Source organism: Eubalaena glacialis, chromosome X (assembly GCF_028564815.1).
Source record: "Eubalaena glacialis isolate mEubGla1 chromosome X, mEubGla1.1.hap2.+ XY, whole genome shotgun sequence".
NCBI lineage: Eukaryota > Metazoa > Chordata > Mammalia > Artiodactyla > Balaenidae > Eubalaena > Eubalaena glacialis.
Window position 1 is genome coordinate 10,389,951 of NC_083736.1, and position 17,086 is coordinate 10,407,036.

The window sequence follows — 17,086 nt, forward strand, 5'->3', positions numbered from 1 at the left end:
GCCTGCAACATGGTAGGGAGCTCACCTACCACGTGAGTTCCCTTCCCCTCGGGCTTTGTTAAAACTATGCAATGAGGCTGATTCTCAGATGAAGGCAGTTGACCAAGATCACAGCCTCTAAGCAGGTTTTATCATTGTCCTTTCCATTTCTAAGGGAGACCAACTGAATCCCTCAGCCCCTCTTTCCAATGAAAGACAGTACAGAGGGCCTATAAGATGAGGCAGAACATGAAGTTGACCTTCTTTTTTTTTTTTTTGATATTATTTCTTATTTATTTATTTATTTTATTGAAGTATAGTCGATTTACAATGTTGTGTTAATTACTGCTGTACAGCAAAGTGATTCAGTTGAGTTTCACTTCTAAGTCAAGGTCTCCTCTCTACCTTTCACTTCTAAGTAAGGTCATAGGATCACAGGTTACCAGTAAGAGGCTGAAACTCAAGTTTTGGGCTCATAAAGCGTGGGAGCTTTGGCACGTGTGCGTGTGTGTACCCTTACCTGCTCACGTGCCCATATACCGTTAATGTGAATAACAGTAGGATTATCAATCATTTTAGAACTATCAGTGGCTCTTCTCCACCTTGTTAAAATACATAACTAATGAGCAACTTGTCATAAACCCAACATGAGATTTGGCTACCACGTCACCTTCTACGTGGTACTCAAAGCTCTGTATTGAAAGCAGGATTTATGTACTTCCACCACTGCCATTTTAAAAGGTCCTTGGAAATGTGCTCAGTAAGAACATGGAACATGCTGTTTATAGTTCTGGTCTGGTGGCTAAATCAAACTTATTGCTCGATGAACATAACAGGGTTTCAACTGCATCCATAATTTGTATTTAGTCCTTGAATTGAGCATGCACCAAACACTTTTTAGCAAAAATGTTAAATATCTGGGAGGATAAAGATGGAAAACAATTCTTACAAGGTTGGCCTTACGTTACCAATAATCAGATCAAATGTTTTCTTATTTTCTAGTCTCCCAAATCAGCATTTATTAGTGCTGCAAAAAAGGCAAGGTTAAAGTCCAATCCAGTCAAAGTGCGATTCTCCGAGGAGGTCATCATCAACGGCCAAGTGTCGGTGAGTTGACAGACACCCGCTGGTGACTCAAAGAGAGGCCTTGAGGTAGGGGCTTTGCACTAAGCAGAGCCAGTTGCCCCGCTGGAATGATCAGTTCAGAACTGGTTGTTGGATTTCGCAGGGGTGTCGAATCTCAGGATTGTAGACGGCTTGAGAGATCGCCAGGTTGTGCCAGCTGTATTCCTTCTTACAAACCCAGAATACATAGTAGTCCCATATTTCCTTGAATGCTTCCAGAGTTAGAGACTTCACTACTTTACAAAGGAGTTCGTTTGATTTGAGATCACTTGACATTGCCTTATGTTGAGTAGAATATGCCTCTTGGAAACTTTCACCTATTTCTCCCCATTCTGCCAACTATGCATTCTTCCATATAACAGCCCATTCTATATTTTGAGAAGGGTTTCCCCTGAGGTTTTCCTTATCCAAAATAAAATGTCTCTGTTCTTTCAACTAATCAAAATGGAAAGAAGTTAAAATGATGGGAAAAGTTTCCTATATGCAACCAGGAGTGAAGAAATACTGCCCAGACCTCCCTCCATAGGTCTTGATAGGACTCATGATTACTCAGGCACATAATTGATCTTCAAAATGAATGATGCAAACATTGATAGGATGCTTATTTTCAATTTTTTCCCCAAAAATATAGCCTAGTATTTTTAGTTTTTAGAAAGCTACCGTCCAGGGTGCTCATATTTTTTGGACCTTTGAAATGCCGCCTTTTGTTGTCGAGGTTTTGTTGTTTAAATAAACTCAAAGGGATAAAAGTCTCATCCATGATATACTTGCTATGGTCCACAGACTCTTCCCTGAGGGTGGTCCTGGATTTGAATTTGAAGATAGAGGCCTGCACATCCTGGGCAAGGCACTCATGGTGCCAAGTGTCTTCTGGCCAAAACTTGCTGACCTGCGTCTGCCCCACTCGGAATCCAGGGGCTTAACTGGCCAATCTATCAAACTGTTGTGGTGTTTGTGGGATGAGGCCTAAGGCTGTCACTGTGCTGCCCCATGTACATTTTAGCTGTGGCCTTGTCCTCCCAGTGGCCATCTCCCACCCCATCCCCTCTGCCCCCTTTCACACCACGGTCTGTTCTGTTCCTCTCGGTGAATCCCCATCACCCTGGATGCAGAGTTACCATAATTATCATTTCAGAGCAAGACTGTCCCAGTTTAAGGCTGTTCATTCCAGTCCCAGAGGAACGACTATGACACAGAGAGTCGTGGGAAACTTACCTCATCTTTTCTCAAGCTTCTGAGCATGAGATTGGGCAATCAGTTTATGCATCTTTAGAGAGAATATGATTCCAGGAGCTGCTGTGGCAGCTTCCCTTTGTCCCTGGATAAAAAGCAGCTGGTGTGTGGGGACAGCTCTGGGGGTCGATCACCTCCTGCAGCCTCCGTGGCCTCACCACAGGCCTGAGCGTGGCAGGGACATTCGGTCTGCTGTCTGCCCCTCAGCCTTTGTGACCGGCTTCCTTTCCAGTCTCCTCTTGCTTTTCTGAGTCGTTGTGTGGCCTTCCTTCTGGACTTGGAGCCACTCTTACTCAGTGAATTGGGCAGCAGGAAAGTCGTGTGTGAAGCCCTCAGGAGTAGAGAGGAGGGGAGGGGAGTCAGAGAAAGAAACAGGAAGCGAAAGGCATGAGCCTGTCACGGACATACTTAGGGACTGAATTCTCATGGACCAACTGTAGGACGTTAGCAAATCTCTGGCCATCTCGTCTCAGTTTCCTCATCTGTAAAACAAGGGACTTACGCTTTCATGACTGCTGACTTCCCCTCCACTCCTGTGACTTCATGACCAACCACGTGTTCGTGGAACTCACCCAACTTGCCTTCCTGCTCCCCCTTTCATCTCTCCCTACTTCCAGTTAAAGAGAAAATTCAAAGGAATGTGTGTCTTTTGTTTACTTTTGGTTGCGCTTCAAGCATCTCTTTTTGACTTATTTTTAAGTTATGTGTTTGTTACAGACAGTGTTTTATTCTTTTAACACACTAACCCGTTCCTCATATATCCCCTTGGAGTTTGAGGAACATCTCTAAATGGGTTAAAAATCATTTCACAAGATTACTTTAAACTTGAAGCTTGTTAATGCTTGTGATTCGCCATCATGACCCCTGCCAACAGGCATCATGTGAGACATCATCATTGCTGGTCCTCTTTCTGTTTAAGACACGCTGCTCTGCTAAAGTCTGGCCTTGTGGTCCCAAACATTGTGGTCTAATTACAAAGGTATTATTTCTGTCATTGCGTTTTCCAGTGGGAAACCTTGATTTAAATTAAAAAAAAAAAACTCATCTGATCGATCTTCTGACGGGAAAAGGTCTTTTAGTTGATTCAGCTGAGTTATTTGTAGCTAGAAGAGAAGAATTTTGCTATGAACAGCTGAACTCAGATATCACCAAAGGGATACTTTGGTTGGCCTTAGGGAGTTTGATTTTTTATGCTGTGATTAGAATAAATTGCAGATATATGTTGCTTCTACAAAGGGCAGAATCCTAATTCAACTGACTTACACCCCCTCTTCTTTTTTTTTTTTTTTTTTTTTTGTTAAATAGGAAACTGTTAAGGATAATTCACTTCTTTTTATGCCAAATGTCCTGAAAGTCTATCTGGAAAATGGGCAGACCAAATCGTTTCGCTTTGACTGCACCACCTCCATAAAGGTAAGAGGACCCGCTGAACTGTGTACCTGGACACTGCCAGGTACGGCGTGGAAGTCCCACTGTGAGTCTTGTGCGGCTATACCTTCATTCAGAACTATCTGTTTATTTCTGAGATTTTTTTGGTTGTTTCCAAATAAGGTGTGTGAATACTTAAACACAAACCCAAACAAAAAATTTAAACTAACAAGGTTCTGCTCTGCGTGTGTGTGTGTATGTGTGTTGCAAAACAATATAATATGCTACCAGTCATGAGATACTAGGGCTAGTCATTTTAATACAGCTGAAAATTAATTAAAATAGTGTGACTGTCACCAAGAAGGCTTGGCACCCTGCCCAAAGCCAGCATGATTTCTCAGCCATGTCAGCCACGGAGATGATGAAGATGTTAGATGTTAATTGAGTATCTGCTACTTTGGTGTCCAGCAGAAACAAGGGATAGAATAATGTAAAGATAACATTTACTTTCAATTGCTGTAACCAGTTTCATGGAAATGATTCATAAAAAGGCAGAAATGAGGTGTACTTTTAGGAGAGGGGTGAAAGGGAAGAGTCACAAAGCAATCCTGTTATTTCAGAGCCACAGGTGAGTTCTACCTAATGAGTTCTCACCTGGTATAACAAAGCGTATGGGTTCTTTGCCCCCATGTTTCCTTCCTGGGGAAGAAAAGTGCATATTCTCTATTTTATTGGACAAAGGTGTGTTCAGAAATTGATTGTGCCCTAATGTTCTATCAGCCTAAAATAGGCTTTCTTCAAATGGCACAATAAAAAGGGTTTTATTGAGGTTAAAAAAAAAAAGGGTACCTAGTGATGATCTGTACAATAATGTATCAAGAGAATATCAACTTTGTATTAAAAAACATCTACCAATAGTCAACCTCTAATTCTCATTTTTTAAAAATTAATCAGCATAGGCCTTATGAGTGGAATTATGTCCGCCAAGGCCAACTCGCTGTGCATTCTTATTGCCATGATACCACAAGCAGCTTGTTCTGAATTGCTTGAAATAGGTAGTGATTTAGCAGGTAATAGAGCAGACAATATTAGATTGATGAGGGAGCATTTAAATCATCCTTAAATCATTCCAGATGAAATATTAACTTCCTTTGTACAAGACTGCTAATTTTAAGTGGTGATGACTGAAAAAGCCCTTTTCCTTTAGTCCTACTCAAAATCAATTTATAGTGAGATGTTACTCCAAGTATTGATGAACTAACTTAGGGGTCGGCACACTTTTCCTGGAAAGGCCTGGAGAGTAAATATTTTAGGCTTTGTGGGCCATTTGCTCTCTGTTGCAACTACTCAACTCAGTTGTTGTCTCATGAAAGCAGCCGGAGACAGGTGGGTTCAGGAGGTCCTTAAGACCACCCTCAGCTTTAATAATTCGCTCGAAGCACTCACAGAACGCAGCAAATTGGTATCCTCGCAGTTACAGTTTATTATGGCGAAGGGCTACGGATTAGAATCAACACGGGGAAAAGGCGCTTAGAGCGGCGGAGAGCAGGCAGAGAGCTCCCAGTCATTCCCCCCCCCCTCCCCCCCCGCCGCCGAGGGAGTCATGCCGTCAGTGCTTATTTCTCCCAGCCCTGATGTGTGACAGTGTGCATGGGGTACTGCCAACCAGGGAAGCTCGCCCGAGCCTTGGTGTCCAGAATTTTTATCGGGGGTTGTCCACTTAGACACAGCTGCCCACCTGTGTGGCTGACCTTAGCACCCTGCCCCTCCAGAGGTGAGCTGATATCACATGGTCCACGGTCCCCACCATGAATCTCATCGTTAGCGTAGACTATCCAGTGTAGCCCAAGATACCCCGCCCGCCGCCCCCCCCGCCCCCCGACTCAGTGAACAAAGGCACCTCTATCAGGCAGGACACTCCAAGGGCTTAGAGGTTACCTCCCAAGAGCCAGGGGCAAAGAGGCAAACCTTTCTTCAGGCAAGACTCATCCTTTACTATAAGATAATATGTAAATGAATGGCCATGGCCAGATTCGAAACGATGGGGCCAGGCTCTAGTTTGAAGACCCCTGATACTGTGGCTTGTTCTGTGATACCAACTGGTCAGAAAAGCTCCTTGCCATTGGAGCCCTTACCCATCTGAAGATACAGGTAAAGACTTGAATGCATTTCTTAACAGAAATAAATCTAAATTTAAAAGAGAGCCCTGTTGTTAATTCCCTCTGGCCTCTTTATTATAGGAACCCACCCCAGACTAAGTTTGATTTCCCTGAGGATGGCAGATGACAATGAGAAGATGGGGAGCAATGCAAAGAGTTCACATCAAATTAAAGCTATCTTAGCTTGTGCCTAACAGCCTCATTATCACAATAGATGCAGACTGGGTGGCGTAAAGTGGAAATAGTATAGGTATGAAAGGGATATGACGCTGTTTAATAAAAATTGCCAAAATTCTTGCTTACAGAGTCACAATAGGGAAACACTATTGCTTTCACATGTCCTCCCTGGTGATTCAGGAGAATGTTTTATAAAATATGTGTTGCCACACAGAGGCTGGTTTTCTTTTCTCTTTTCTGGGTCTTGAGCAAAAATTATGAAACAGAATCTTTTTATGAAATTCAGTATAGTCACGGAATTTCTGTTGAATGATTTTTTTGGTGGTGGGTAGGTATGGGGATCTTTGTTTTAAAGGAGCCAGAAGAAATTGAAAATGGTCCACGGGGAAGAATCAAAACCCCAGAAAGAGCAATTAAAAAAAAAACTTCTATGTATGGCCAGGTTTCTCTCCCTTGACATTGTCGATCCCTTGGACCAGAAAATTCCTTGATGCCGGTAGCATCCCCAGCCCCGTTGTGACAACCAAAAATGTCTCCAGAAATTGCCAAATGTTGCTCTGTGGGATTTTAGCGTCTGAGTATTAATTATCTTTGAAGAGAGATCATTTACTAGTTTTCAAGTACATGAAAAAGTAATGGTTGAGGACGTTTGTTTACACTGCAGTCCACTTGTGCTTGTGTATAGAACACCTTTCTGATCATAAATGTTTAATCCTGTGAAGGATTGCTGACAAAGCTTGCTCATTCTACCTTCCCCGGAGACTTAAAATAAAAGCTAATATATGTATATCATCATTGTCGACAAAAATAATCAATAAACAATCAATAATAAGAATAGAAAAGAGTTTTCTTTCAGCCAAACTGAGGACTATAGCCCGGAAGCCAGCTTCCCAGATTACTCTGAGAAACTGCTCCAGAAAAGCATGGTTTTCGAGCACAGTTTTATGTCTTGTCAGAAAAAAAGAACATTAAACAAGTCAGGAATACATTTCTTCAGGATTTCAAAAAAACTAGACCAGCATGTACACAGCAAGTCAGTATGACCTTGGCACCTGGGAAGGGAGTCTTATCATCGAAGCAGGACCAGCATTGGTGTCCCAGGAAGGGAGCCATTTAATCTTTATTTTTAACGTGGACATTCTTGACTTCTGGTCAGTGTGCCCTTTTCTTTAATAATTAAGGCAGATGTGCAATGTTTGATAGGCCACAAACAGACTGTTCAAATTAGCATAAAATTCAAGTTAACTTGGGGCTTCCCTGGTGGCACAGTGGGTAAGACTCTGGGCTCCCAATGCAGGGGGCCCGGGTTTCATCCCTGGTCGGGGAACTAGATCCCACATGCATGCCGCAACTATGAGCCCGTATGCCGCAACTAAGACCTGGTGCAGCCAAAAAAAAAAAAAATTCAAGTTAACTCATGCATAAGCCAGAATGACTTCCCCATACCTCATTATGTGAAAATTTCTTTTATCAATATGGTGCCCTAACTGTGTGCCAAGCAGTGCTGTAATAAATGCTGTCTATGTATGAACTCATTTAGTCCTGGTATCTATTCTGAGGCAGGTATTATTATTATCCCCGGTTGACAGGGACACTAAGGTCCCTAGAAGTTAAGTAACTTGCCTTAAGCTGCCAGCTAATACAAAGTAGAGCCAGGGCAGAAACCAGACTGTTTCCAGAGCCCACGTTCCTCACCACTACCACGTGCTCTTACAGAGGGGTAGGCTAGGGGTCGGCAAACTTTTTCTGTAAAGGGTCAGGTAGCAAATATAATAATTCGGGCATCACAGGCCACACAGCCTCCATTGCCACCAAGTTCAGGTCTGCGCATGCAGAGCACGAAAGCAGCCAATACATAAACAGATGAGCAAGACCGGGTTCCAATAAAACTTATTTTACAAAAACAGGTGGTGGACTGGATTTGGCATGCAGGCCGAGCCCTGGGGTAGACCACTTTCAGAGGTGGTTTAATTGCCACCCCATTTAGAAGGAGGGGAACTGAGCTGACTACACTGCACAATCTGTTGCCAGGCTCTATAAAGTGATTCGGTTACATGTATATTCAGACTCTTTTCCCTTATAGGTTATTACAAAATATTGAGTATAGTTCCCTGTGCTATACAGTAGGTCCTTGTTGGTTATTTTATACATAGTGGTGTGTGTATGTTAATCCCAAACTCTTAATTTATCCCTCCCCTCTTTCCCTTTTGATAACCGTAAGTTTATTTTCTATGTCTGTGGGTCCATTTCTGTTTTGTATATAAGTTCATTTATATATGGAATCTACAAAAGGGCTGCCTTGATTGTGATCGCATCTTGTCTGTTTCCTCTGTAAGGATGTCATCCTAACCCTTCAAGAGAAACTCTCCATCAAAGGCATCGAACACTTCTCCCTCATGCTGGAGCAGAGGATGGAAGGGGCCGGAACGAAGCTGCTCTTGCTTCATGAACAGGAGACCCTAACTCAGGTGTGTGAATTATGCCCCCAGTGCCCGTGCTGCCCCTGAGAGCAGAGGCTGCCCTGCCCAGAGCTCCCCTGTCCTTGAATCCTTTAAATACCTTCCCCGCAGCCCTGGGCAGCCCCACTACAGGAAGCACTGGCATTCATAACGGATTTTACACCTCAAGGTGATGTTTCCCTTTTGTCAATTTTTCGGACTGTCAGTTGATCTCACAAACAGAATTGTCAAAGACTCAGCAGTGACTCACTGGGGATATGGCTCTGCAGAATTATATTTTATGTTATGGTAATGACTTGTTCACCTGTTTTGATAGTTGATCTCTAGAAACTATTAAAAAGAAATGCTTTCTGCGATTATTTAAATTAAGCCAAAATCATATTTCGTTCTTTTAAGTTCCGGGTACCTACCTCAGACTGTTTTTGGAAGCCTGAAATCCCTGCCCCATTGTGCCCACTGTAAATATGTGGCCCACCAATGTGTCCCAGCTCCTGGTCACCAAGATGCCACCCCCATCTGTTCTCTGGGGAGACAAGCGGGTTGCTTGGCTGCTGAATTCAGCACAGCGCCCTGACTTTCCTTGCGATTCCACACAAGCAGGGTCTTTGTTGGATGTATAAGGGATTTCAACAAATTCCTCTTATGTAGGAGAGTTCACTGAAGAGGGGACGTTATGGAGGGGGGCGTGAGGGGACACCGGGAGGAAAGGCAGGGAGTCGAGTCACCCCCAGATGGATGGAGTAGCAGAAAGTGTCATCACGCTCAATTGCCTTTTGGTTGTCGCACAATTAAAAGCTACACTCGGGTCCCACAGATATCCCTGACTCTCTCAATTTAGTAAAACTCGATGCCATGAATTCGTTACAAAGTTATCATTTGTGTTCATTTATATTCCTCTCTCTAAACTTGACCTTTTATTTTTATCATGTTTAAATCTACCTCTGGATATTTTAAATCACATCTAATTGTTTATTATTTTAACCTGTGCCAAAACAGGCTTGGAAACAGATGAGTTGTTTATTCTTTGTTATAGGGGAACAACCCCTGATACACAGAATCCCGCATGTGAAAGGTCAGTGTTTGGCTCTGAGTTCCTCCAGAAGCCAACCTTGAGACAAGGATTTGGATGTCAGTGGTTTATTTGGGAGGCGATATCGGGAAATACTGGGAGAGCAATGGGAGGGGAAATGGGAAAATGGGGACGCCAATAAAGAGTGTGTAATCAAGCCAGTTTCCACTGTGGGCACCTGGAGCGCAATCCTGCTGGGGACACAGGGAACCAGCAGAGAACGTGCCTCAGAGGTATCCCACCCGAGGGGCGAGGGGGCTGGGGCTTTGTACGCTAACATCCTGTCCATAGCTGGGGGTGGGCTGCTCCTAAGGACAGCTGCTCCCTGGCTGTGCTGGTTTGCCCTGTGCTGGCAGATGGTCACAGGTGTTTGCAGTAAATAGCCTTCAGCTTGGAGCAGTAAATGCCAAGGGGATGTGGGCAGACAGCCAGTTACTATGAGTCTAATGAAACCACCCACAACTTTTTGATATTTCTATTTCTACTTTCCCCCTGAACTTCTACCTACCACCCAGCCTTTATGGGAAAGCTTCATGCTGATTTAGCTGGACAGAGGTTCTTTCAAAGTCTCTTCTGATGCTAGGTAACCATAACTTCTCATTCCGGATTGATTTCCAAGTTTTAGACTTCTTTTAAAACATTAGAGGAGGAATTTCAACCCCCGGCTTTCTCTTCCATCAGGACTTTTGGCGCTGGCCACCCTCCTACTCCCCGGGCAGCAAGATCAAAACTCATTTTCCCTAAGGGCCAAGAATAAACCGCAGGTCTTTTTGCTTTACCTCCTCCGTTATCTCCTAATCAGAGCTTAATTTACTCTCCCCTACTGGCCTTTTTAATTAGCGTGCTGGCGAAGCCGACCTGCGATACTTTTCCCGGGAGACCCCGGCTACAGGCTCCTGCTGCAAAGCCTGCCGGGAGTTGTAGTCCCTCGGGTCCATGCCACGCGTGGGAATGCGTGGGGCTGGGTGAGGCGGGGGGACGGGGGCTTGGTGTGGTAGGACTCATAAAGGGCCAAAAATAAATGTAATGATGCCTTCAAAAAAAAAAAAAACATTAGAGGGATTCCCTGGCAGTCCAGTGGTTAGGACTCAGCGCTTTCACTGCAGTGGCCCGGCTTCAATCCCTGGTCAGGGAACCGGGGCGGCTTCGCCAAAAAAAACCCAAAAAACAAAACAAAACAAAAAACTTAGAAGGAAACAAAAAGCCTCTAACAATGCTTCTTCCCTTATCTTTCTAGAAGAGGCTTTGTTTTGTCTTTAATCAGAACTAAAAGCAAAGTGCTAAAACTCAAGTATTATCTCCAGAAAACTGATTGTTTAAATATCCTGAAACAAACCAGCTATATGCCCTTGAATTCAATACATATGAAAAATTTGACCCATGAAATATTTATAGGCATGATAGAATTGGGGAGTAAGTATAAGGAATTTGTCCAATAACAAAAATTATTTTAAAACGTTTAACTGTGATGAAAACCCCCAAGGAACTTTTAAGCGACTCTACCTGAATTTCTGGCAGTTTGACACTAAACGTCTGTCTAGAAAGTAACATTGTTGTTACATACTACTTAAAGTTTCCAAGAAATTGTTTTGTTGCTTGTTTTAGAGACTGTTATTCTCGTGGACTGCCATTTCTAATGAGTCTAAAGCACGTTTTTGCATTACATTCATTTATTTCCCAAAACTAGTGTAACCTACTAATGATAAAAATAAACTCAAGGAGGCTTGTGGAAAATTCAGGACAGATTCTAACCTGTAATTAAAGGAGCCAGAGATATGATGATCTCTGACTTTCTGACATAAGACGGGACCTTCTGACAAAACACCGTTATGTCACTGTGACACTCAACAGCAGCCCTGCCAGCACCCCAGGTCTCTTAGAGTCCCACGCATCCTTCTTCCTGGGGTTTGCTTTACCGTCAGCCAGTGATGAGCAGCCCGGATCCCATGGGCTCCTGACTTCACTCAGCTTTGCAATCCTGCCCACAGCCAGAAAGCTGGTTCAGCGTTAACTGCTTCTCAGGATGCGCAGTATACCTTTAAACGTGGGATGTGTATTCCCCTTGAAATTCTTCTATATAACAAAGTTAGCAATGTGAACTCTCAGAATGTGTGTGTGTGCGTGCGCACTCCGATAACTCAACAAAGCTATTACTATTTTATTTTGATTATTTTTTTTTTTTTTTGACTGTACTGCATGGCTTGTGGGATCTCAGTTCCCTAACCAGGGATTGAACCCGGGCCACAGCAGTGAGAGCCCAGGATCCTAACCACTAGGCCACCAGGCAACTCCCTATTTTGAACTTTTAAATTGCAGTTCACAAACATTTTTATTTTGCCAGGTTTGTCCCCTGCATAAAAGTAGTTACAAGTACATGAAACCGCATGCAAGCGCATTAAAAAGTACATCCAAGTGCACAAAACTACAAGTAGAACAACTGTGTGGGTTCCTGCTGCAGGGTTTTAGTTTCATCGCACTGACCTCTTTAAGGGAAATTGAAGAGCTTTGACCTTCTTTCTTTTTTAAATCTTTTTTTGTTTGCTATTTTTTTACTTTTTTTCTTTTACCTTCTTTCTTGAAATCCAGTGTCTTTCATTCATTCAGCTGTGTATGAAGCACCTACCGTTCATTGATTGATTCCCTTTTGTTGCAAAAAGAATTAAGAAAAAAAAAAAAAAAGAATTAAGAAACTAAGACTTAGTCGTTGGCACATACCGTGCTGGGGAAAAGGAAAGCAACTCAAAATGATCCATGGTCCTTAACCCTGAAGGACCCATGGTGTATTCTAAGCCCCTTTGAACAATTTGGACAAATCATGATAGCAGAAGTTTGGGTAGTTTGGAAACCTGTGGACTCCAAATTTAGTGAACGGGCCAGAACTTCTGTCCTCCTGCTTTCCAGTTGGATGTCATCCAAGTTGCCACTGTCATGCTTTCATTGCTACCGTCCTTCTGGAGTCTAATTGAGGAAAAAACCCACAGCAGTGTTACACAGTAATAAACTGTAGTGGCCAGTCTCTGCGCTCCTACCCCCGGGTCCCCTTCTGCGCCCCCTACCCCCAGCCTCGCTTGAGTGTGTGACTGTCACAACGGCCAGCATCTGCAGATCTTCTTCAGAGGACCGCCCTCAGACTGCTGGCGCCCATCCTATCCATACCTGGAAATTCACATCCCCCTGGGACAGCCCGAAACCAATGACTTACCTGTGATCCCAGAGGCTCCGTGGTGTAAGTTTCCCACCAGAGTCTCCCTCAGGACAGCCTGTAGCCACCCCTGCTGGGCTGACCTGAGCAGGTTCCTCTCCTGTCTGACCTGCTTCCCTCCCTCACTGGCCTCTCCTGGGAGCAGTTCCTTATTGAAGTCCCTCATTTCCGGGACTGCTTTGGGGGAACGTGACCTGGGTCACAGGTATGTGCAGTGTTCAGGAAATGAGTATGTATGACAAGTACTAAAAGAACCTCAACCGCTTCCTTCCTCAGTGTCCAAAGAAAGCTGCCTTTGCTTCTGCCCCTCAGCCCTTTCTGCCAGCACTGAAGGATTCTTGTCATTGGTCTGCTCTTCTAGGTGACCCAGAGGCCCAGCTCGCATAAGATGAGATGTCTTTTCCGAATTAGCTTCGTCCCAAAGGATCCAATTGACCTTTTAAGGCGAGACCCAGTTGCTTTCGAGTATCTGTATGTTCAGGTACGTGAGAACCAGGGCACGTTTCATATTAACACTGTGGGATGGATTAACTGTGGGGTTCTCCCCCCTGAATTCTTTCGTTTGGGATCTTCTCTCTCTTCGTCCCTCACCCCAAGCTCAATGTATTATAAAAGGATTCCATGGTGCTTTTTTCGTATTGGACTATAGTTGATTTACAATATTATATTAGTTTCAGGTGTACAGCACAGCAATTCAGTTATACATACATACATATATATATATTCTTCAGATTCTCTTTCCCTGTAGGTGATTACAAAATATTGAGCGAGGTTCCATGGTGCTTTTTAAATTTTCACTTTTGATTTTGAAATAATTTCAGCCTTATGAAAAAGATGCAAGAGTAGTAAATGAGCTCTTTGATATCCTTTACCCAGATTCACCAGTTGTTACCATTTTACTACATTTACCCTATCTTTAGCGTGTGCACACGTCCTCCCCTTCCCCCGTCACACACGATTTTTTTCCTAAACCATATGAATGTCAGGTACCAAAACCATGCTCATTTACCCCGAAATACGTCAGTATATTTTCTAGTAATGAGAACATTTTCTAATATAATCATTATACAATTAACCAAATCAGGAAATTTAACACTGATCCATTTCCATTATTGGATCTACAGTCTGTATCCAAAGTTTGCCCATTGTCCCAAAAAGGTCCTTTATATCAATTTTTTCTAGGATAGGATCCACTCCAGGATCTCACTTTGCATTTAGTTGGCATGTCACTTTAGTCTTCTTCAGTCTGGAGCATGCCTCAGCCTTTCTTTGACTTTCACGACCTTGACAGTTTTGCGGAGTGCTGATCAGTTATTTTGTAGAAACCTCTCGATTTGGGTTTCTCTGGGGTTTTCTCATGATCAGATTGAGGCTCTGCATCGGGGGCAGAACGACAACATGAATGACTCCATGCCCTCCTTAGTGCATCGTATCAGGAGGCATGTGATGTCATTTTGTCCCCTTCGTGGTAAGGTTCACACTGACTCTTGTCAACTTCATATTAATTGATGTTCTCCAGAAGTTACCACTTTTCCTTTTATAGTTAATAAGTAATTTGCGGAAAGTCACTTTGCAACTCTCATTATCCTTTTACCTGTTCATTTTAGTATTCGTTGATGATTCTTGCCCAAATATTATTGCGATGGTTGAAAATGATGATTTGTCTAATTCCATTATTTCTTCTTCAGTTATTTGTTGGCATTCTCCTGTAAGAAAGAGTTTTCCCTTCTCCTTTATTTACTTATTTTGTTCATTCATTTATTTGGTGCTTAGATTGTTCTGAAATATCGTGATATTCATTGTAATGGAATTATTCATTTCAAGGCAGTAAAACTTTAAGAAGATATATCTTTTTGCAGACTGTCTATATCTGATTCTGGGATATAATTTTCAAAAAACAAGACTTCCAGAAATGAGACTCTTAGTTGTTTATCCCAAAGGGAATTTTATCTGCTTGATATTTAGGCGATGTTCCTATATTTCTCTGTAACTGCTTCCCATTACTCTTACTTAAATTCCCAATATAATCACATTAAACAGTAAGAACCCACTTACCTAATGCTTAAGCATCTACATTAGAATTACTCAAAGAGGTTGTAAACCTTAATGTAACCTTCCACCGCAAAGAAAGGAGAAAACGCAAGAGTGAGGCCAAAAACAATGCTCTCTTTGGCTGGGGGATATCTGTATAAGCCAAAGGTTGCTGGAGCCCTAAGTAAGAAATAAAAAGCAAAGAACGTAGGAAAAAGAAAAATAAAAGAAACATTTGTTAACTCTGGGTAGTTGATATACTGGTATTTGTTTTACTATTCTCAGTATTTTCTTGTATATTTCAAAGCTTTTGTAATCTTTAAAAAGTTGGGTGTGAAAAGAAAACAGATAGAAGATGGCAGAGAGATGTAGACAAGATAGATGTCAGAAATTAGGAACAGTGACATAAATTAAATGGCAATAAGCCCTGGAGAACAGAAATTAAGTGGGAGGAGAAAGAAGCAGAACATACTAGAACATTCCAGCAGATGGGGGCACTCAGGGAAAGGCCTGTTAAATGTTCCCCACCTCAGTGGTCTTTGGAGGAGACTGTGGTGTGGTATTTACAGCTCAGAAGGATGATTACTGTTTATGAAGATAACCCGGAGTCATCAGAAAAAGGCAAATCCTGCTCCATGTACCCTGTTTATCAAATAAAGAAATGTGCAGTGCACTTCACTCCATTTTCTACCCAGAACAATGAACTTAAATGTTAAACTTTGGTTACCTGGGTTATAACATCCCCTCTTCCCCAGAGGCCAGGTAACCCAGACCTGACTGCACGGGACAGCTTGATTCTCAGCTGATCTATTACTGCATCTTCCCATATTCCTTCTGAGAACCAACTCGGGGCTCTGCCACGGCAACTCATGTCACGTGCTATGTTTTTAGCTTGTTAGTTGCAAATAAGCAGTTACAGGTGCCGATCAGTACGTGGCTGTAGAACGTGAGATGCATTCACTTGTCATTCTCTATAATTATATACTCATCCCATTAACAAGATGATGCTTTAAAGCCATTTACTTGGCTTCTCTTTGCAACATCACAAGTCCATTGCATTTCTAAAAGAAGAGCCCGGTTGCGTTTGTCTTGGGGAGGGGAGACCTTTTAAGTAGCCCAGGAGTACTGCTAAGCACTTAGGGTGTTTGCTCTAATCTAATGCAGTTCATGGGAATCTTTCTTGTTCAAAAGACACATCTTTTCTACCTGTGGGACTGTCCTGAGAACAGGAAAACCTGTCTGGGGCTCTTGCCCTGGGACTAGCTGAAGACCGAAGACATTTCTGCTTTCCCCCCTTGGGTGTTGCACAGGTGGTGGATTAGCTATCCCTTCAAGGAGTAGCCAGCGCTGGGGGGGGGAAGGGGGGAGCCATGTTATGGTGGGCGATAGAGGCCAAAATTAATCTACCATCATCTCATATATCCTCCACTGAGAACAGGAAATGAAAATTTCTTGGACTCAGACCCTCTGTTTCAAAATGCCTTGTATCACAGAACGTGCAGTATGTCTAAAATTACATATCTGTGTAGCATATGTCAGTGGGCCTGCGAATGGTGCTGTGTCCGAGTGTTGATTTTAAGGTACTAAAAAGATGCAATGAAATTAGCCTAGAGAACAAGAGAGGAAACAGAAACAATGTCTATCATGTTACACAGACAAAAATCAATTCAGCCTAGTGGGCTCTTAATGAGGGCAGTGGCCATTGACAAGCCATGACAATGACCACAGAGGTTTCGATAGTGATAATATATAAGAATCTCCTAGCCATTAATGGACCATGAAGTATTTTACAGATTGCAGCATATATAATAACAGTAAACCCTAATAATCCAGACTGTTCTATTTCATAATTATAATAAGCTATGCTGACATTTAGCTGTCCACTGTCTATTAAAACAAAGATGGTTAAACCAATTGGTAAACAGGATGATAAGGCTACAAAATGTTTTCAAACACTTTAGCAGTATTGGTTTCCTTTTTAATATCTCACATGTTCATTATAAATGAATTTTTGTAGGTCTAAAGGGGAGTCTGTCGAGACCTCTGTTTAGCAAAACAATGACTGCCATTTGTGTGTATAACTATATTTTAAATAATGTACTTGAGAGTAATAAATGCATAATTTGTACCAAAAATATATATAAGTCAGACATCACACTAGTTCTCCGGGATCAGTCTGAACTAATTATATAATGTAATTAAGTGACTAATCACCTTGACAAAAGAATCCACTCAGAAGTCTGGTTGAATACAGGGTGTAACAGGAGTGGGAAAAAACAACCGC

General features: G+C 42.6%; 1 protein-coding gene across 1 annotated transcript in view; it reads left to right on the top strand.

Annotated features, from left to right (window-relative positions):
• The window catches only part of FRMPD4 (FERM and PDZ domain containing 4), a 174,482-nt gene that overhangs the window by 136,020 nt on the left and 21,376 nt on the right, over positions 1-17,086 (top strand). Inside the window, exons 5-8 of the mRNA XM_061178868.1 lie at positions 982-1,086; positions 3,643-3,750; positions 8,378-8,509; positions 13,133-13,252. Coding sequence (XP_061034851.1) covers positions 982-1,086; positions 3,643-3,750; positions 8,378-8,509; positions 13,133-13,252 — 465 coding nt within the window. The remainder of the gene's footprint in view (positions 1-981; positions 1,087-3,642; positions 3,751-8,377; positions 8,510-13,132; positions 13,253-17,086) is intronic.